Source organism: Pan troglodytes, chromosome 5, assembly GCF_028858775.2.
Source record: "Pan troglodytes isolate AG18354 chromosome 5, NHGRI_mPanTro3-v2.0_pri, whole genome shotgun sequence".
Lineage (NCBI taxonomy): Eukaryota > Metazoa > Chordata > Mammalia > Primates > Hominidae > Pan > Pan troglodytes.
This window is the reverse complement of record NC_072403.2, coordinates 150,976,767-150,998,409: the sequence shown is the minus strand read 5'-3', so window position 1 is coordinate 150,998,409 and position 21,643 is coordinate 150,976,767. Positions and strand designations below refer to the sequence as shown.

The following is a 21,643-nucleotide window of genomic DNA, read 5'->3' as shown; positions in this document are numbered from 1 at the left end:
CCACCATGCCCAGCTAATTTTTGTATTTTTAGTAGAGAAACAGGGTTTCAGCATGTTGGTCAGGCTGGTCTTGAACTCCTGACCTCATGATCCGCCCACCTCGGCCTCCAAAAGTGCTGGGATTACAGTCGTGAGCCACCATTGCCTGGCCACCATTACTACTTTTTAAAATCTGTTTTAAAAACAGAAATACATCCAGCCTTGGAAAGTCCCTCTATGTACGACAGCATCTGCTCCAAATTCCGGATGCGAATGGGGCCCTCCAGTTGCTGAGACATTTTGGAGAATTTGCTGAGCAATTCTCCAGCATGCCTTTAAAACCACCAGGGAATGATGAGACCATGGGGAAAAGCACTCTGACCACAGCAATGTCAAACTGGTACAACCTTTCAATAGGGCAATCTGTCAGCATGTATTAAAAGTCACGAGAATATGCATATCCTTGGATATAGCAAGTCCACAGGAAGAATTTTTCCTAAGTACATGCTGTGGTTTGAATGTTTGTGTCCCTCCAAGATTCATGCTGAAACGTAATCCCCAGTGCAACAGTATTATGAGGTGGAGCCTTTAGAAGGTGTTTAGGCCATGGTCAGGTGCAGTGGCTCACACCTGTAATCCCAGCACTTTGGGAGGTCAAGGCGAGTGGATCACAAGGTCAAGAGATCGAGACCATCCTGACTAACGTGGTGAAACCCTGTCTCTACTAAAAATACAAAAAATTAGCCGGGCGTGGTGGCGGGTGCCTGTAGTCCCAGCTACTCGGGAGGCTGAGGCAGGAGAATGGCGTGAACCCAGGAGGTGGAGCTTGCAGTGAGACGAGATCACACCACTGCACTCCAGCCTGGGCGACAGAGCGACACTCCATGTCCAAAAAAAAAAAAAATTAGCTGGGCATGGTGGCATGTGCCTGTAGTCCCAGCTACTAGGGAGGCTGAGGCAGGAGAATCGCTTGAACCTGGGAGGTGGAAGGTGCAGTGAGCTGAGATCAAGCCACTACACTCTAGCCTGGCGACATAGTGAGACTCTGTCTCAAAAAAAAAAAAAAGAAGGTGTTTAGGCCATGAGGGCTCTCATGAACGGGATTAGATCCCTCATAAAAGTGCTTGAAGGAACAAGTTCATCCCTTTCACCTTTTCTGCCATGTGAGTATGCTGTGATTCTCACCAACTACAGAATCTGCTGGCTGTGACCTTGGACTTCCCAGCTTCTAGAACTGTGAGAAATAAATTTCTATTGTTTATAAATTATCCACACTGAGGTATTTTGTTGTGGCAGCAGAAACAAACTAAAACATGAAGTAATTAAGTGGACAAATGCCCAGAAATATATAAATAAGAACCTAAAGGTAAACAATAGTGGAATGATCAAATTTCCAAGGTGCAGACATATGATGATGCACCTGTATATTTACTGCTCTGCTAAAATGTCCACAAACTATTCTATGCGTAAAAATCAGATTATAAAATATATGATCTTCTTTTTGCAGAAACTATATATGTACTTTTAAAAGTTTTGTGAGAAAAAAAATTTAAGGCTGCAAGAACATATATCAAAATAATGTTGATCTCTTAAGTGGTGGAATTATGTGTTTAACCAGAAAGGCAAAGCAAGCTTCTTTTCTATGATGCTTATTTTATTACTGGTAAAATAATAAAATAACACAATATTTTCAAATAAATAAAGCCCTTAAAAATGCCAAAGAGGGCCGGGCGCGCTGGCTCACGCCTGTAATCTCAGCACTTTGGGAGGCCGAGGTGGGCGGATCTTGATGTCAGGAGATCAAGACCATCCTGGCTAACACGGAGAAACCCTGTCTCTACTAAAAATACAAAAAATTAGCCGGGCATTGTGGCGGGTGCCTGTAGTCCCAGCTACTCGGGAGGCTGAGGTAGGAGAATAGTGTGAACCTGGGAGGTGGAGCTTGCAGTGAGCTGAGATAGTGCCACTGCACTCCAGCCTGGGTGACAGAGCGAGACTCCATCTCAAAAAACAAAAATGCCAAAGAGTTGCTGATCAAAATCAGTTAGGACAGATTTTTTTCTGTAAAGAATCTCTTCTGGTACCTTCAAGTTCTTTAAATTATTCATAGCTAAAAGCCTGAAGTAAACTCATAGGAGGATTAAGCTGCAAGAGATTTTCCCGTTTTATCTCCCGTTTTCAATTCTCCATGGAATGAAATATATTCTTGGACTTACAGGAAAATTGACATTGAAGGTTTAGTTTCTAGAACTTAAGGACAGATCACAGATCCTCTAACAAGTAAAGAATGAGAGAAAGACGAGACTGCGCATAGAGCACCATGAACGGCGCACAGAAGAGCTCTTCACTTTAATACACGAAGTGTACAGGAAGAATCTTTGATGCATGAGGCAATATTTTCTGCCAATCTCCACTAAAAAGGTGGATTTCAAAAGACAACATCCAAAGGCAAATAGTTCTTGAGACCCAAAAAACTGACTTCTAGATAAGGCAAGAAAATGTTTTCTAAGATTATAATGGTAACCTGTATACCTTAGATCCTCAACAGATATTCCTTGATTTGAAAATAAACAGCAAGCAAACATTTTTCATTTTCCTACTGATGGATATAGGTAATTTAAATGTAGTAGGAATTAAAGTAAACATCTAAAAAGAAACTATTTAAAATATACTACAAACCTCGGTTATAAAAAGTGTCTTTAGTGGCCTAAATATGCAGCAAAATACAAATCCTGTGCATAGGGAACAGGTGGTACTCCAAAAAAATCTACTTGTAAACAGATATATGGAATTCAGAACGCATTTTCCCATGGAAACACTGTTATAATGGTGGTTAATTCCCAGTCTCCTCCACAAAGCCTATTTAGTTGTTAGTGAGAAATATTTATTCCACACCTGTGTTTTATGTGAATGGTACTGGCGGTCTAAATGGAGACATCCATAATGCTAGGGGAAGAAGAATGGCTCTCCTTTCACTCAGAGCTGAAGCTTCTCAGCAGAGTCCCTCTCCATAAAGGGTTTCCAGGTAAAGAGATGCCACCCTCAAGGTCATACTCTCTTCCTGGGGGGAGCCCAAGTCCAAATGACCAGTCAACTGGGAGTTGGGGGAGTGTGTAGAAGGCCCTGCCCCTATTATTTAAGGTGAGATAACTCAGAAAGGCCATCCCACCTCCAGAGCTCCCCAAGAGAGGATCAACTGGGGTCTCTGTTACAGATGCATCACAGTTCAACTCCTGCTTCTGCCCAATCCTGCTTCCTTCCCTCCTCCACTAGGAATGATGCCAAGAGCACTCTCCAGTAACCTCCAGCACGTGTATCTCTGCTCAGGCTATTTCCAGGATCTAAGACAAACAGCTAATACTTCGTAAGCTGGTACTATAAGTCAGACACTGTTCTAATCTATCTAATGTATGTAATCTATTTATTTTAAATATATTTAATAGATAGATACAGATATTTTACTACATCTGTATGGGTAGGTACTACAATCCCATTTTACAAAGCAGAAACCAAGGCTCAGAGAAGTTAAATGACTTGCCCAAGGTCATTTGACAAGTAATTTGAGAAGCCAGGATTTGAATCTAGGTCCACCAAATGGAAAGCCAATCTCTATGCAAACGAACTCCATCTGCTAGAAACAGTTCCATGAATTAAGGCAGACTCTGCTGCCCACGGGTTCTAGAGGCAGTAAGGAATGAGTGGAGTGATGAACCATGGTCATCCAATAACAGGAATGTATAAAAGTACTTAAGATCCAGGCCCAATGAAAACTAGATATACTATGATCAAGGTTTCAAATATTTTTAGGCCTGATGTAGAAATGTAGAGGCCTAATGGAACCAGAATGAAACTACGTATCTACCTTTTGATAACTAGATTCTAAATATAACCATTGGTAATCTTGTATACCTGCAATGAAAATGCAAATGGTATGTGCAGACAGATTACTATGTAGGAAAAAGATGGGGTGGTCTTTTACACCAATCCCTGAAAAATAAGCCTCATAAACTAGTATCTTAAAATTAGTATCTAATAAATGTCTTATTAGCGGTATGATATCCTAAGAATTAATATTAAACTTACTCAAGATGCACAACTGCAGCCAGTTCAACTTCTCCAACCACAACTATACCGCGGCTTCCCCAAGCTCTCCCTAGCTAGTAATCTTCCTTTACAGAATAAGTATTTATTTATGCCCACTTGACAAACTGAACAACTAAAAGCTAATATTGCCCTGCTCTGGTGGCCACACTGCCCAAGAGCTACAAGACACAAAACCATTCTATAAACTCCAAACAACTACAAATAAACACTATTAATTTTAAGCGAAGTCATTAAGTTTGCATGTTTGCAGATGTAGATAGCTGACTTGAACAGTGAAAAACTATTTACAAGTTTCAAAGAATATCAAGTACCTCCTTTCTTGTAATAATTACTTGATTTGTAATTTCTGTAATTACAAAATCTAATGTCACAGTTAAGTAAAAAATTGAAATACACTTAAAACTACTACCGATAATAATTTTAACATTAAAAATCCAAATATTGGTCCTTAGTTGATTTTGAGAATTTACACATCTCTTGCCCCTTCCTCTTTAAAAATTCACCAGTAATGCCTCTCCCAAACCCCTACCTTATAAACTATAGCTTTAAATAGCAAAGAAAAAAACAAAGAAAGAAAGAAAGAAAAGAAAAAGGCATTTGATTTTGCACTCAGGAGTCCTCGGCATCCAAGTTCAGTTATCATCAACTGCAGAACTGAGGGGGGGTTCCTCACATTAAGGTGAATCATTCACGAAGACTTCACATCACTTCAGAAACAAGAATCAGGCATCATAAAATTTGGCTCACTCCTCTAATATAAGTTACATCCTCTGACCCTGACTATGGGAATGTTGGCCCATTCCTTTTTCTCCCCGCCTTTCACTTAATAAAATAAGCTCCTAATCAGAAACAGCTCTTCACATTCACTGTGCTGCTAAATATACTTGAGTTTGCCACTTCAGAGAATAATAATAGGGGCTCCTTAACCAGTTTGTTATGTACAAACTAGGAGGTACAAGTAGCCTAAGAAAAAAATTTCCTCATGCCACCTTAAAGTGGACTAATCTTTTGGAGCAAGAAAAAAAAGGAAACTGTGAACTTGAAGCTTCCACATAGGCCAAAAAAAAAAAAAAAAAAAAAAAAAAAAAAAAAAAAAAAAAGGAGCTGGTAGGGGGGTGGGCAGAGCAAACCAAAACCACCACCAGAACAGGAATGCAAGCTCCCTGAGGACCGGGATGTCTCGTCTTGATTACCGCTGGATCCCTTAGTATTGAACACGGTACTTGCAACACTGCGGGTAATCTTTTTTAAATGAATAAACGAAAGCTGTCATCATTGTTCATGCACTCTTTGTGAGAAACTTTAAGCTCATTATATATGTAACCTTTAAAATAACAAGAACTGGGAGCATAATAGGGAAGGGGCACTCTGAGCCTCTCAATAACACTAGGAGGGAGCCAGGGTAATTTTTTTTCAAGTTTACACATGAGGAAATTGAGGCTCTGGAAGACTGACCTTTCCAAGATGATGAAGCTCTAAATGGCTGAGCTAGGAGTCTGTCCTACCCAGAGTCTGGGCACCTTTCTCTCTGCCACATCAATACCAAAATGAAGGTTAAAGCCAGGAGAAAAACAAAAGAACATGAAGAACACAGGCTACCCAAAACTAGTATTCTGAAACATTCACAAACGGGGTAAGTTTGTTTCTGAAAATAAATAAATAAATCTTCCTATTTCAATATTGCAGAGACACAGCCAACGGGGCCTACAGTTCTAACAGGCGACATTCAGCCGCCTATGTTCAGAGCACTGTACGCTGCTTGTAAGAGCAGGTGCCCTGTTTAAAAAGTGCCTGATCTGGCTGGGCGTGGTGACTCACGCCTGTAATCTCAGCACTTTGGGAGGCCGAGACGGGCGGGATCACGAGGTCAGGAGTTCGAGACCAGCCTGACCAATATGGTGAAACCCTGTCTCTACTAAAAATAACAAAAATTAGCCGAGCGTGGTGGTGGGCGCCTGTAATCTCAGCTACTCGGGAGGCTGAGGCAAGGAGAATCGCTTCAGACCGGAAGACGGTGGTTGCAGTGAGCCGAGATTGCGCCACTACGTTCCAGCCTGGGCGAAATTGCAAACTCCGTCTAAAAACAAAACAAAACAAAACAAAAAAGTGCCTGATCTACATAAAGAATGGCTTCAAAAGCTGACGCTATAAATTAAAAGCCAGATATAACAATTCAAATCTCCCTTCATTAAAATACCTACGTTGTCTTCCTGGAAAAAGTGCCTGACTAGAGGAATTCAAAGAACTGTCCAAATAAGTAAAAGTGTTTGCCCAGCACCTTATAACGAAAACCATGGCTCTGTAATGAGAACAGAAATCCTGCCACATCTGGGCCAGTTCCTAAGTGTCCCCTCAAAAGGAGCATTCAGGCACTACCTAAGATTATGAGGCTTCCTTCTGAAAATGCTAAGCACAATGACATAGAGAATGATTTTTCTTTTCTTTCTTTCTTTCTTTTTTTTTTTTTAACTCCGGGCTGAGAACGGAAGTCAAGTTCAGATTCTCTTCCTTCCTCAAGCAAGCCAAAAAATTAAAGAGCAAACACAGAGGCCCTAAATGTCTCGAGGCCTCTTCACCTGTGGCGATCGACGCAGCAAGCCTGGGTGTGCTAAGAATTGAGGCTCTCTCTCCTTCACTCCGGGGGTTACGGGTGGCCTTGGAGCACCGGGAAGAATTAACCGGTGCCTAAGTTTTCAATCGGATCATTCTTCTCAACTTGGGCGGCTCTTTCCTCCCTTCCTTCCTCCCTTCGGCCCGGCACACACGGCGGGGCAGTGCCAGCGCGGGCAGCAGGCTGGGCCCGAGGGCAGCGCTGCCGCAGCCGGGAGCCCCTCAGAGTGTGGGGCGCGGGCTGCCCCCCGCGCGGACACCGGGCAGGGGCCGCAGATCCGTCCCCGCCGCCAGGCGTGGGGACCGCCAAGGGGCAGCCGCGGCGGGGCGGAGGGGCGGGGTGAGCACTTCCTGACTCTCGCATTGTCCACGCACCGCCCGCGCCACCCAGGGCCCCGCCACCGCGCCGTCCCCGTCGGGGAGGAAGTTGGCGCTCGCCCCGCCAGCCCCGTCTTACCGTTTTTGGCATCGCCCGCGGCCGCAGCCCCCGCGGCGGCCGCGGCGTTCGCGGCGCCAGTCCCCGCGCCTCCGGCGCCCGCCGCGCCTCCGGTGCCCGGCGCGCCCGCCGCCGCCGCCCCGCAACCGGCCGCCGCCGCCAGGGCCCCCCCGGCCGCCGCTCCCGCCGCGCCCGCCGCTGCCAGGGCCCCGGCTCCATTTTCCTGCTCGTCGCCGCTGCTGTTGGCGCGCTTGTTTTTGCGGCCGCCTTTGCTGTTTTTGGGGTTGGGCATCTCGCTCGCTCGCGTCCAGGTAGGTGCCCGGCGTCAGCGAAGGCGGATCCCAGAGGCACGGCCGTTCCCGGCCCTGCGTGAAGCCGGCTCCGGGAAAGAACGGAGGGCGCGAGCCGGCGGTTCCCTCGGCTCCCGTCTAGCCGCACGGCCCGTGCCGCGCCATCCTGGCCGCCGCGCCCTCTCCGGCTTCCTGGAGCCGGCACGCGGCCACCCGAGGCTCGCAGCCGCGCGGGCGCCGCGGGCCCGGGGCGCAAGCGAGACGCTCCCGAGCCGGAGGGAAAAGGCGGGTCTCCGGCTTGTTTTGATTCGGCTGCACTGACACGCTCTGGGCCCGCCCCCTCCCGTGACGACACTGGGGATTCGGCCTGGCCGCGCCCACCAGGTGACCTCACGGCTGACGGGACCGCCCGCGTGACGTCACGCCCCGCGCGGGGCCTGCCCAACTCGAGTGACGTCATCCAGGCGTCCCCACCCGGGCCTCCTGGACTCCCGGGCGTTCATGAGCTGCCCTGCTTGACTTGCTCCACCCGCCAGTGCAGTGGCATGTGGAGTTCTTCGGTGGCCTCCTGGCCTTAATGTAATTGAGGCTTAGAACAGTATGGTCTAGAAAAATAAGCTGTGACTAGAGCAAGAATGGAAAACAAAGGATTTTGGATTAATAACTCATTCAAAGGCTATGCCTTTCAGTAACAGTAATTAAAGAAACAGGGGACCGGGCGCGGTGGCTTATGCCTGTAATCCCAGCACTTTGGGAGGCCGAGGCGGGTGTATCACGAGGTCAAGAGATCGAGACCATCCTGGCCAACGTGGTGAAACCCTGTCTCTACTAAAAATACAAAAAAAATTAGCTGGGCGTGGTGGCGTGTGCCTGTAGTCCCAGAAACTCGGGAAGCTGAGGCAGGAGAATCACTTGAACCTGAGATCCGAGATCGCGCCACTGCACTCCAGCTTGAGCAACAGAGCGAGACTCTGTCTCAAAAAAAAAAAAAAAGAAAGAAAGAAAGAAACAGGGTAGAGTTCCCAGACAATGGGGATGAACACCAGGGTCCTGAATGGGAAGCCTCCACAGTCTGGGGGTGAAAACAATTCACTCAAACAAGACCCATCATCCAGGGATGTAACTAGATGTTGCCTGGACTCTGAAGCAGTCCCTGCTTGGGGGGGAACCCATCCCTATGCATAGGGCTGAGTTGTCCTGAAAGATAGTGAAAGATAGGTAGCCAGGTTATGAGCAGTAGGAGATTAGGTGACACCAGTGAAGACAGGCAATATGAGGGCAGGGGACCCCTGGGAAGAGCTCCCCTTGATCTCTTTCTGCAATTCTATTCTACCTTTTCGGCCAACTCCTTCCCTTCCTTCAGGTCTCAGCTCAAATACATCACTTCCACAGAGACCTTCCCAGGAGAGCTGTCAGAAGTTCCACCCTGTTATTTTCCTCCTCCATCTCTAATTATGTTGGCAATGTACGTGTTTACTTATTTCTTGTATATCTCCCTCTCACTGAAATGAAACCTCCATGGATAGATTTTATCTGCCTTGGGCACATCAGAGAACAGCTGGCATAAATTTGTTGAATGTATAAATTAGGTTCCTTCCTCACGAACTGTGGAGGAAAGACTAGTTTAGCTGACAGCTTTACAGTGTTCCCCTTTTATAGTGTAATCTTTAATTCAGCCCTTTAGTAAAAGCTCTGTCACGGTGTTGTTGTTACCATTAGAGGGTCTTGACTGCAAGTCGTCCATGTTCTTGGCATTTTGAACAAACAATTGGACCAAACGCCCAGCAAAGCAAGGAAAGAAGAAAGCAGGGATTTATTGAGAATGAAAGTACACTCCACAGTATGGAAGCGGCCCCAGCGGTGGCTCAAGGTTCCGGATGCAGAATCTTCTGAGGTCCAAATACCCCCTGGAGGTTTCCCACTGGCCACTTCATCCTCACCTCATGTAAATGAAGTGGTGACGCACAATTAGTCTGATTGGTTGCTTTCGTCAACCAATCAGAGGCTGAAGTGGAGTTAACAAAGGTCACACTTCTGGGCAATCACACTTTTTGCACACTTCTGTTTAAAAAGCAACCAATCAGAGGCTAAGGTGAAGTTACAAAGTTGCACTTCTATGCAAAGACTCCACCCGCAATCAGTCTCATTGGTTGCTGACAGCCAGTTTCCCATCTGCCACGCAGAAAAGGTGAGGGTTTGCAAAGGGAGCAGCTTCTGGTCCTTTTGTTACTCAGGTGTGGAAAGTTAGGGTTTTCCTTTCAATTTAGTTTAGGAAGTGGGGTGAAACGCCCTTAGGTTCCCTGCCTCCAGACTCTGTTCCCTGCCTCTTTGTGAACTATACAGATAGACAGGAAAGTACAAGAAACAATACTCTCCCCAACATTCAGGTAATGGAGAGGAGATTCTGATTGCGAGCTCTGGGCAACCATAGCAGAATGCATAACAGAGCCTGGAACGGCAAGGAGGAGCAAGCACTGGATACTCAGGGGAAATTGCTGGTTGGACTCTTTAGTAGAAAAAAAAGTTGAAATTTTTAATTCCCTAATATGTATTAGAGGATAGTGACCCTTTAGAAGGCCCTATTGATAGATAGATATTTTGTGCTTATATTTTCATGTCTATTTCTCCCCAACCTTGAAATCCCCTAGGTGCTAAGAGAGCAGGGATTGTGTCTAGCTTTCTAACGCTACAGAGTCTGGCGTAAACCTTGACCCACAGTAAGTATTCAATAAAAATTTGTTGCATGGAAGATACCTAAAGCACTCTTCTTCTGGCTACATTATTCTGAACCTTAAAGTCTCAGCTAAATCATCAATTCTCTAGGAAATCTGTGACAACCCAAAACTAGACTTGTCCCCAGATACTCCCTGCACCTTCCTCACCATAGCAGCTTACACACTGGGATATTGCTTTGGTGGCCACTTGGACACCAAAAATGAGGGATGAAAGAGAGAGTGAAGTCAAGAAATTCTGAAAATCAGAAGAAATGATGACGGTAGTTAATTAAAGGGAGACTTCCCGGGGAGGACAGTGGGTCCATGGAGGAAGATAATGAATTACTGTTGCCCATTCAGACTTAGCTTAATTTCATTATTGATACCACTAGAGGTCTCAAAATATGTGGGTGATGTTAGCTTTGGCGTTTCTTTTTTTTTTTTTTCTGGTTTTTTGTTTTGTTTTTTTAAGTCGTGAAGGTGAAGACATTTTAGGTTAGAGTACAAGAAAATTGAGATAATTATTTTCTTGAATAAGCACATTGCTGTCATGCCATATTGGATCAGAGTTAGTATGCATGTACCCTGCAGACAGACACTCACACCAGCTGCCTCCCACCTCTACATAACTGAGAATTAAGAATTGGAAACTTTCCACAAAAATATCCTAATTGGCTCAAAGCACCCAGACATCCAGCCAGTTGCTGTTCTGGTTAATTGTGTGAGCTACCTCCTTCTATTCAAACTGAAACAAAATGAAAAGGAGGAAGGAGAAGCTTGCCACTTCTTCCATGCTCAACCTCGCTAATCTATTTTTAGCCTTAGTCAAATTTGGTGCAGAGGCAATAGTTCCGATTTTATTGCTACAAAGACAATATACTAAAATCAAGATGTTAGGAACAAAATGTAGGTGAAGTTACATGACTCCATTTCCTATGTTCTATCCTGCTGTCCTAGCCGTTTTCCCACCATTTCTGAAGGTGAGAGAGAGAGACAGCATACCAAAAGACAAAAGGTGGCAGATGGTACAATGGAACATTCCCCTTAGAAACTTCCAGAAGTATAAAGAACTCCAAGGAACTGAGGAAGCCACTCTGTTCTGTACATCTACACTTGCCTTCTCATTCTTCAATTTCCCTGATCAACTCATGCTCTGATATAAACTTCAAAAAAATTATACCTCTATCCTAGGTTTCCTTCCCCCAAACCTCACCCACCCTATTGCTCACTTCTCTGCGAAAACAAAATAAAGCACAGCAACAAATCAAGGGCATCAAAAGCAAACAATTTACACCCTTAAGAAAGGGGTGGGCTAATCTTCAGGCTGAACTGGAATAAGCAGTCATTGTTTCAGTGCCCTAGTTTTGTTCATTTGACATTTTGTGCCTGTCTTCTGAGCTCTTGGGGTCAGCTAAGTTTCGTTAGGTTTAAAGTACAAAATATATGTGTTAAGGATAATTGAAAACTTAGAACATAGGTAAGAAGCCAAATATCCAAATACACCTTGATCCAAAAAATCATATTGGAACTCAGAAGGAATTCTGCAGATAACACAGTAATGCACACAAGAATATGTCCACAATTGAAACATAAGCTAAAAGGTACTAAAGCCTGATCTGCTAAAAAGTCACTTCAAATAAATACACCTGGAGCAATGCATTGTCTTTATGCATCAGTTTTTTCTTCTGCAAATAGCCTTTCCTATGGCCACAGGTTTTCTTTGAGGAATAATGACAATTGTGATTATAAAAACTTTGAAAAAATGGAATATTAAAGCAAATAATAATATTGATTAATAAATTCCATAGATCTACTCTCCCTTTAGGCTGTTCCCGATTACCAATATTAATATTTTTCTCAAATATTTGCCCTTAAAATCTCTTTTCCATCCTTTAGTTGTGACTTTTACATTATTTTCATAATCTATAAAAGCAGTCATAAAAAAGGGTCAGAATTTTTTTCAGTGATCCCTGAACTTGCTGCTTACTCGAACCTCTGTGCCTTCCTTGCTCATACTATTGTCCCAGTTCAGCATCAATACTATCTTAGGCCCCAGTAAACCGGAAAGAACGTTTCCTTCAAGAGATTTATTTATTTTATTTTTTTTTTTTTTTGAGACGGAGTCTCGCTCTGTCGCCAAGGCTGGAGCGCAGTAGCACAATCTCGGCTCACTGCAACCTCCACCTCCCGGGTTCAAGTGATTCTCCTGCCGCAGCCTCCTGAATAGCTGGGATTACAGGTTTGCGACACCATGCCCAGCTAATTTTTGTATTTTTAGTAGAGACGGGATTTCACCATATTGGCCAGGCTGGTCTCAAACTCCTGACCTTATGATCCACCCGCCTCGGCCTTCCAAAGTGCTGAGATTACAGGTGTGAGCCACCTAAGAGGCCGCGCCTGGCCTAAGAGATTTATTTTTATGTTTATTAACTTTGTTTACTGTCTGTCCTTCCACACTAGAATGCAAGTTTCAAGAGGGTGAGGATTTCTCTGTTAATCTTCTGTACCTAAAACAGGGCCTGGCATATAGTTAAGTGTTTAATACATATTCATTCAATAAAAGAGAATGGAGAGGAGCACCTAAAAGAATAATTTGAGCCAGATCTCATGAAGAAAAAAAAGAATTCTTCTAAAACCACATTTTTATGTTCAGCTAGCATAATATTTAAACCAAAAAGGGATGGCTCAGTTTGGTCTAGATTTGTATAACAAGAACCCCTATAATAGCAATACCTTCATCAGCAATTGCAGTGGCCATGGAATTATCCATTTCTACACCTTGTATTTCTGATATCTCCTCTGGAGTGTCACTGAAATCTCAAAGATTTTTGTCATCTAGTTTTTATCAATATCCCCTATGTTTATGCCCAATTAAAATCAGCACTTTTCTATTCTGCCATTCTAAAGCTTGACTTAACCACAGTGCTTCTGAAGGCTGTCTGCAAGATTTGACTTAGATAATACAGCATTGGCCCTCTCTAAATGCCTCTTTTAATATGGCGCTAGTTATCTATTGCTGCCTAACAAATGACCCCACAATTTAACAGCTTAAAACAACAAACATATATTATCTCACAGTTTCTGTGAATCAGTAATCTTGGGATGGCTTAGCTGAGTCCTCAGAAGGCTATAGTCAGCCAACTGGGGGAGGATCCATTTCCAAACTCAGTCCTAGGGTTGTGAGAAAGATTCAACATTCCTTGTGGGCTGCTGGCCCCAGACCTCCCCTCAGTTCTTTACCACAGAAACCTCAGCCTGGGGCAGCTCACAACAGGGCAGCTGGTTTCATCCAAGGGAGAAAGACAGGGAGCATGAGAGAGTAAACAAGACAGATGCCAATCTTTTTTGTAATCTAATATCAGAAGTAACATCCATCATTTTGCTGTACTCTGTTTCTTGGAAGCAAGTCATCAGATTTAGCCAAAGCTTGGGTGGAGGAGATTACACAAGGGCATGAACACCAAGGGATGGGGATCATTAAAACCCATCTTAGGGCCGGGCACAGTGGCTCACGCCTGTAATCCCAGCACTTTGGGAAGCCAAGGCGGGTGGATCACGAGGTCAGGAGTTTGAGACGAGCCTGGCCAAGATGGTGAAACCCTGTCTCTACTAAAAATACAGAAATTAGCTGGGCGTGGTGGCACGCACCTGTAATCCCAGCTAATTGGGAGGCTGAGGCAGGAGAATCACTTGAACCCGGGAGGCGGAGGTTGCAGTGAGCCAAGATCATGCCACTGCGCTCCAGTCTGGGTGACAGAGTGAGACTCTGTTTCAACAACAACAACAACAAACCGTCTTAGAAGCTACCTACCACAAATATCTTCATATACTGCTTGCACTCTAAGTTCTCATTTTCAAGGGCTTCAAGTTTAGTTTATAAGATAAAAAGCATGGAAAAATTAAGACCTTATTCCAGTTCTTCCTTTCCACACTGCTGTTTCAACTAATGAATCTTTGATGATCTTGGATGATAAAATTTCATGAATTTACAATAACTTTTGCAAAAGATCTTTGGCTTAAGTGTTTCAGGCCTCTGTAGTTAAAGAACTATTGACTTTTAGAACAAACACAATCAGTGTAGTTAGTTCATTGTTGGATCTGAGGATCTATTTCAAGGACACCTATTTTTTTTCTAAGTGCTAAGGCTACTGCTCTGCTTGTTTCTGGAGTTAATTTTGATTGATCTTGGCTAGAATTTTCTCTCAAGATTCAGCTTCCTCCTTTATTTCTACTTGGAATGATTTCTACCAAGAATATTCTGAGGAACACTAGTTATATAAGATGTGCCTCTATTTCTGTGGTAAAATAAGTCTAGGAAACACTGTATTTTGTATGAGTCACAATATATATTAGCATAGTAAAGATCCTAAAAGTCCAGCAGTAAAGAAACCTGTTTACTCTCAACTTAGAATTTCCCAAATGTATATAACCTATAAATCCTTTTACATGTAATGCTTATAAACATTCTGCGGAAGTAGAGTCCTGCTGAATATTTTTAGGGGAAATAATGCCTTGGAACAACAACAACAAAAATCTACTTCTAGCTGGGCACAGTGGCTCACACCTGTAATCCCAGCACTTTGGGAGGCTGAGACAGGCAGATCACTTGAGGTCAGGAGTTTGAGACCAGCCTGGCCAACATGGTGAACCCCGCCCCCGCCATCTCTACCAAAAATATAACAATTAGCTGGGTGTGGTAGTGCACTCCTATAATCCCAGCTACTCGGGAGGCTGAGGCAGGAGAATCTCTTGAACCTGAGAGGTGGAGGTTGTGGTGAGCCCAGATGGTGCCACTGCACTCCAGCCTGGGCGACAGAGTGAGACTCCATCTCAAAAAAAAAAAAAGGAAGAAGAAAAAGAAAAGAAAACAATCTACTTCTGGCACTAGCAATCAGGTGAGTATTGATACAATGGTGAAAAGACAGATACTGGATCCCTCTTGTAAACAACCAGTTCTTTAGAAAACTTCTTGGGAAATATCTTCAAAACTATAAAACTGAAACTGTCAGAAGATATAATACATTAAGTACTAATTCTAAATGATGTAAACAGTTGAACATTCATGGTATTGCTTCCATTTTAAGAAACTTCAAATATGCTGTAATTGTTATAGGTAACAAAAATTTACCATCACATGAACAATCAGTTTCACATTTAGTCCAGTAATAAGTACTGCTATGTATGGTTCTGGAGTTCATTTCAATCAATCTTGAATAGAATTTTGTCTTAAGATTTCCTTTCTTCCTGCAGAATATTTGTTCTAAGTCCTTAAATGCAAACATGGCACTGCATGGATTAAAGATGAACACAAATGTGCTACTCCTCTCTTCAAAAGGTGGAGTCTGTTTGCCTTCCCCTTAAATCTAACCTGGCCTTGTGACTTGCTTTGACCAATTAGAAATGCAGCAAAAGTGCAATTGCTCTAGTCTGGACCCTAAATTTGCTTTTGCTCTCCCAAAAGCCAGCCACCATGCTGCAAAGAAACTTGAGCCAGACTATGGAATGATGAGAGGCCACATGGAGAGGGTGACAAAGACTCTATCCTTGACCAAACTTGAGTCAGGCCCCTCTGATTCCTCTTTTTGACTAGGCCCCAACCTTGCCTCGTCCTTGGCCTGCTTAGTTCTGTTTTAGCAAGAATCTTGCTGGGTCAATTTCATAAAAATCCCCAACTTTCCGTATGAGATCAGCCTGGCCTGCCTTCAGCAAGAATCCTCTCAAGTCAGTTTGGCCACAATCCCCCTAACCTTGATGTTTCCTCTTAGTAACTGTCTATCCACTGACTCCCACCCCTGCTCCTTGGCTACAAATCCCCACTTTTCCTTGTTGTATTTGGAGTTGAGCCCAATCTCTCTCTCCTAATACAAAACTCCATGGTAGTAGTTCCCCTGAAAAGTTTGCATTACCATCTGTAACAAATGTCATGAATAACATTTTTCTTTAATAAAAGATCATGGACATGTGGAAGATGAGAAAGGATACTTGTGTTCCAGCCCCAGCCAAGCTCTTAGCTTCGTGGTTCTCAACCCCTGGCAATTTTGCCTTCAGGGACATTTAGCAATGTCCAGGGATATTTTTGGTTGTCACTTCTAGCATCTAGTAGGTTGAGGCCAGAGATGCTGCTCAACAGCCTGCAATGCACAGGACACAACAACAAACAATTATCCAGCCCCGAATCTAGTGCCAAGCTTGAGAAATCCTATCTTAGCTGAATATAGCTGTATGAGTCACCACAGCTTTACCACATGGAACAGATTGCCCGGATGAGCCTAGTCAACCCACAGAATTGTGAGAAATAATAAATAGTTGCTGTTTTAAGCAACTCTTGGGGTAGTTTTAGTGCTGTGCTGTTGCTAAACTGGCTGGGAAGGGATGTGGGAGGGAACTCTGATTTGTAGCATTTCTAGTTGCCCATGGTATAAATACTCCTACTGTGGCCAGTTTTAGGTTATCAGCACAAGCCACTGAACTCAAGGTTGGGAAGAGATGTGCACAACCAGCTCTTATGAGCCAATGGGAAATGATTAAATTGTTATATTATAGTAGGCAACGGAGGCAACATCCCATGTACAAGATCTTCTTATGCCTGAAATTCTAGGTATGGCCACTTCCTATATGCTGTTGATCACCTAGTCATAGTTCTCTACTTCTATATTGTGTTAACATTTCTACTAGAAAATTCTATTTTAAGTGCTGAGATATTGATTCTGCAGCCTTCCTGGTTTGGGCCATTTTTTTGCACCATTACAGTTGCCAAGTTGGGTTTAGTCAACAGTCTCCCACAGAGGATCACAGCATAGACTGTACTCCAAACCAATCCTACCACACTCTCCAATTTGTAATATTGTGGCCCATGGTCTGGTTTGGGTTAAAACATTGCCCTTGGTAATCTGTGGGGTTTCTTTGTAAAAGGAAACACCTGATCAATACCTAAAGGAGCTGCTCAAAAGTGGAAGCAAGGGTGATAAGAGTACCACTGTGTATTGTTTGGACCCACACTACAGTGTGCTTTTGTTAAAAAAACAAAACAAAACAAAACAAAAAAACAAACCTTTCCCTTCAAGATAGAGGAAATTCCTTCTAGCATATAAGCAGAAAACATTTGTTATTTCCTAGAGCAGGCACTTCTCAGGTTTCAGGGTAGATGCCAGCTTTAGATCCAATGAAGAGTTATTATAGTTTTGTGGTTAGGGGCGTGTGTACGGAGCCAGACTTTCCGAGTTGCAGTTTTGGCTTGCTAGCTGTGTGATCTTGGACAAGATATTTGTGAAATGGGGATAATGGTACCTATTTCAGAGTTAAGACTCATAATGTATGTGTAGGGCCTAGCGCATAGTAAGCTGTCAATAAATAGTGGTTGTTATTACCAGGAGCATTTACATTTTATATTCTTTGTCTGTTGCTATTTGCCTTTTTTTCTTTTTAACTGTAAGTGCTATTTAACTTTCTCCTTTTTAACGGTAAACAAGATTTTTTTTTCTAAAAGCAGTACTAGTTCTAGGTCAAGGATAAACTCTTTTCAGCATACAACTGTAGTCTCATCCCAGAACAAACCACACCCCACTTCCTGTTGCATGCAGATACAGATACCTTAAAGGGACAGTTTGTACCAGGGACCCATGCAGGATGCTAAGATTGCAACAGAGCGCACTCTGGTGTACAAAGCTGGGAGCCGGGGGGGAGGAGATTATGAGAAGCAATGCTTTGCCCAAGTTTGAAGTTGATTTGTCCAGCTCTAAGAAGTTATTGTAAGTTACTAGATAAGAATGATGTGATGAAAACATCGTTTTGGAAGAATACTCTGATAGTAACATTCAGGATACATTTGATAGGAAAAGCGGTAACAAGGAAGCCAGCTGAAAATATATTGTATCATCGTTGGGATGAGACGATGAGAATTTGCAGTTAGGGAGTTAAAAGGAGAACCGAGGAAAAGGATGACTATAGGAGACATTTTAAAGGGAAAAAAAATCATAGGACTTAAAGGCAAAAATTTGATCTTAAAGAAAAGCCATCCCACCAACATCTTATTCTGTTAAGATCATACAATAAGTTTCAGTACCCACAAATAAATTGCTAGCATTTTCTATTCTAGTAAAGCCTGTAAGTGGAAAAAATAACCCAATATTTGCTATGTTGGTTTGTTCTCTTTTAAAGGACAAAATTAATCTACTATGAATCAAGACTTGAAAGTTCTAGGTGAACATAGCACTTATTCCAAAATTGACCACATAGTTGGAAGTAAAGCACTCCTTAGCAAATGTAAAGGAACAGAATTGTAACAAACGGTCTCTCAGACCACAGTGCAATCAAACTAGAACTCAGGATTAAGAAACTCACTCAGAACTGCTCAACTGCATGGAAACTGAACAACCTGCTCCTGAAGGACTACTGGGTACATAACGAAATGAAGGCAGAAATAAAGATGTTCTTTGAAACCAATAAGAACAAAGACACAACATACCAGAATCTCTGGGACACATTTAAAGCAGTGTGTAGAGGGAAATCTGTAGCACTAAATGCCCACAAGAGAAAGCAGGAAGATCTAAAATGGACACCCTAACAACACAATTAAAAGAACTAGAGAAGCAAGAGCAAACACATTCAAAAGCTAGCAGAAGGCGAGAAATAACTAAGATCAGAACAGAATTGAAGGAGATAGAGACACAAAAAACCCTTCAAAAAATCAATGAATCCAGGAGCTGGTTTTTTGAAAAGATCAACAAAATTGATAGACTGCTAAGAAGACTAATAAAGAAGAAAAGAGAGAAGAATCAAATAGATGCATTAAAAAATGATAAAGGGGATATCACCACCGATCCCACAGAAATACAAACTACCATCAGAGAATACTATAAACACCTCTATGCAAATAAACTAGAAAATCTAGGAGAAATGGATAAATTCCTGGACACATACACACTCCAAAACAAGGAAGAAATTGAATCCCTGAATAGACCAATAACAGGCTCTGAAATTGAGGCAATAATTAAGAGCCTACCAACCAAAAAAAACCCCAGGACCAGATGGACTCACAGCCTAATTCTACCAGAGGTACAAAGAGGAGCTGGTACCATTCCTTCTGAAACTATTCCAGTCAATAGAAAAAGAGGGAATCCTCCCTAACTCATTTTATGAGGCCAGCATCATCCTGATACCAAAGCCTGGCAGAGACACAACAAAAAAAGAGAATTTTAGAGCAATATCCCTGATGAACATCGATGCAAAAATCCTCAATAAAATACTGGCAAACTGAATCCAGCAGCACATCAAAAAGCTTATCCACTATGATCAAGTGGGCTTCATCCCTGGGATGCAAGGCTGGTTCAACATATGCAAATCAATAAACGTAATCCATCATGTAACAGAACCAAAGACAAAAACCACATGATTATCTCAATAGATGCAGAAAAGGCCTTCGACAAAATTCAACAACGCTTCATGCTAAAAACTCTCAATAAATTAGGTATTGATGGGACGTATCTCAAAATAATAACAGCTATTTATGACAAATCCACAGCCAATATCATACTGAACGGGCAAAAACTGGAACCATTCCCTTTGAAAATGGCACAAGACAGGGATACCCTCTCTCACCACTCCTATTCAACATAGTGTTGGAAGTTCTGGCCAGGGCAATCAGACAGGAGAAAAAAATAAAGGGTACTCAATTATGAAAAGAGGAAGTCAAATTTCCCCTGTTTGCAAATGACATGATTGTATATTTAGAAAACCCCATCGTCTCAGCCCAAAATCTCCTTAAGCTGATAAGCAACTTCAGCAAAGTCTCAGGATACAAAATCAATGTGCAAAAATCACAAGCATTCTTATACGCCAATAACAGACAAACAGAGAGCCAAATCATGAGTGAACTCCCATTCACAATTGCTTCAAAGAGAATAATATACCTAGGAATCCAACTTACAAGGGATGTGAAGGACCTCTTCAAGGAGAATTACAAACCACTGCTCAATGAAATAAAAGAGGATACAAACAAATGGAAGAACATTCCATGCTCATGGATAGGAAGAATCAATATCGTGAAAATGGCCATAATGCCCAAGGTAATTTATAGATTCAATGCCATCCCCATCAAACTACCAATGACTTTCTTCACAGAATTGGAAAAAACTACTTTAAAGTTCATATGGAACCAAAAAAGAGCCTGCATTGCCAAGACAATCCTAAGCCAAAAGAACAAAGCTGGAGGCATCATGCTACCTGACTTCAAACTATAGTACAAGGCTACAGTAACCAAAACAGCATGGTACTGGTACCAAAACAGGGATATAGACCAATGGAACAGAACAGAGGCCTCAGAAGTAATACCACATATCTACAACCATCTGATCTTTGACAAACCTGACAAAAACAAGCAATGGGGAAAGGATTCCCTATTTAATAAATGATGCTGGGAAAACTGGCTAGCCATATGTAGAAAGCTGAAACTGGATCCCTTCCTTACACCTTATACAAAAATTAATTCAAGATAGATTAAAGACTTAAATGTCAGACCTAAAACCATAAAAACCCTAGAAGAAAACCTAGGCAATACCATTCAGGCCACAGGCATGGGCAAGGACTTCATGTCTAAAACACCAAAAGCAATGGCAACAAAAGCCAAAATTGACAAATGGGATCTAATTAAACCAAAGAGCTTCTGCACAGCAAAAGAAACTACCACCAGAGTGAACAGGCAACCTGCAGAATGGGAGAAAATTTTTGCAATCTACCCATCTGACAAAGGGCTAATATTCAGAATCTACAAAGAACTTAAACAAATTTACAAGAAAAAATCAAACAACCCCATCAAAAAGTGGGCAAAGGATATGAACAGAAACTTCTCAAAAGAAGACATTTATGCAGCCAACAGACACATGAAAAAATGCTCGTCATCACTGGATGCCAGAGAAATGCAAATCAAAACCACAATGAGACACCATCTCACACCAGTTAAAATGGCAATCATTAAAAAGTCAGGAAACAACAGCTGCTGGAGAGGATGTGGAGAAATAGGAACACTTTTACACTGTTGGTGGGACTGTAAACTAGTTCAACCATTGTGGAAGACAGTGTGGTGCTTCCTCAAGGATCTAGAAGTAGAAATACCATTTGACCCAGCCATCCCATTACTGGGTATATACCCAAAGGATTATAAATCATGCTGCTATAAAGACACATGCACACGTATGTTTATTGTGACACTATTCACAATAGCAAAGACTTGGAACCAACACAAATGTCCATCAATGATAGACTGGATTAAGAAAATGTGGCATATATACACCATGGAATACTATGCAGCCATAAAAAATGATGAGTTCATGTCCTTTGTAGGGACATAGATGAAGCTGGAAACCATCATTCTGAGCAAACTATTGCAAGGACAGAAAACCAAACACCACATATTCTCACTCATATGTGGGAATTGAACAATGAGAACACTTGAACACAGGATGGGGAACATCACATACCGGGGCCTGTCGTAGGGTGGGGGGAGCGGGGAGGGA

General features: G+C 42.7%; 1 protein-coding gene across 1 annotated transcript in view; it reads right to left on the bottom strand.

Annotated features, from left to right (window-relative positions):
* HECA (hdc homolog, cell cycle regulator) overlaps nt 1-7,738 on the bottom strand; it is a 45,796-nt gene extending 38,058 nt beyond the window's left edge. The window contains exon 1 of the mRNA XM_527517.7: nt 7,151-7,738. Coding sequence (XP_527517.5) covers nt 7,151-7,421 — 271 coding nt within the window. The 5' untranslated portion in view covers nt 7,422-7,738. The remainder of the gene's footprint in view (nt 1-7,150) is intronic.
* Between the last annotated feature and the right edge of the window lie 13,905 nt (nt 7,739-21,643).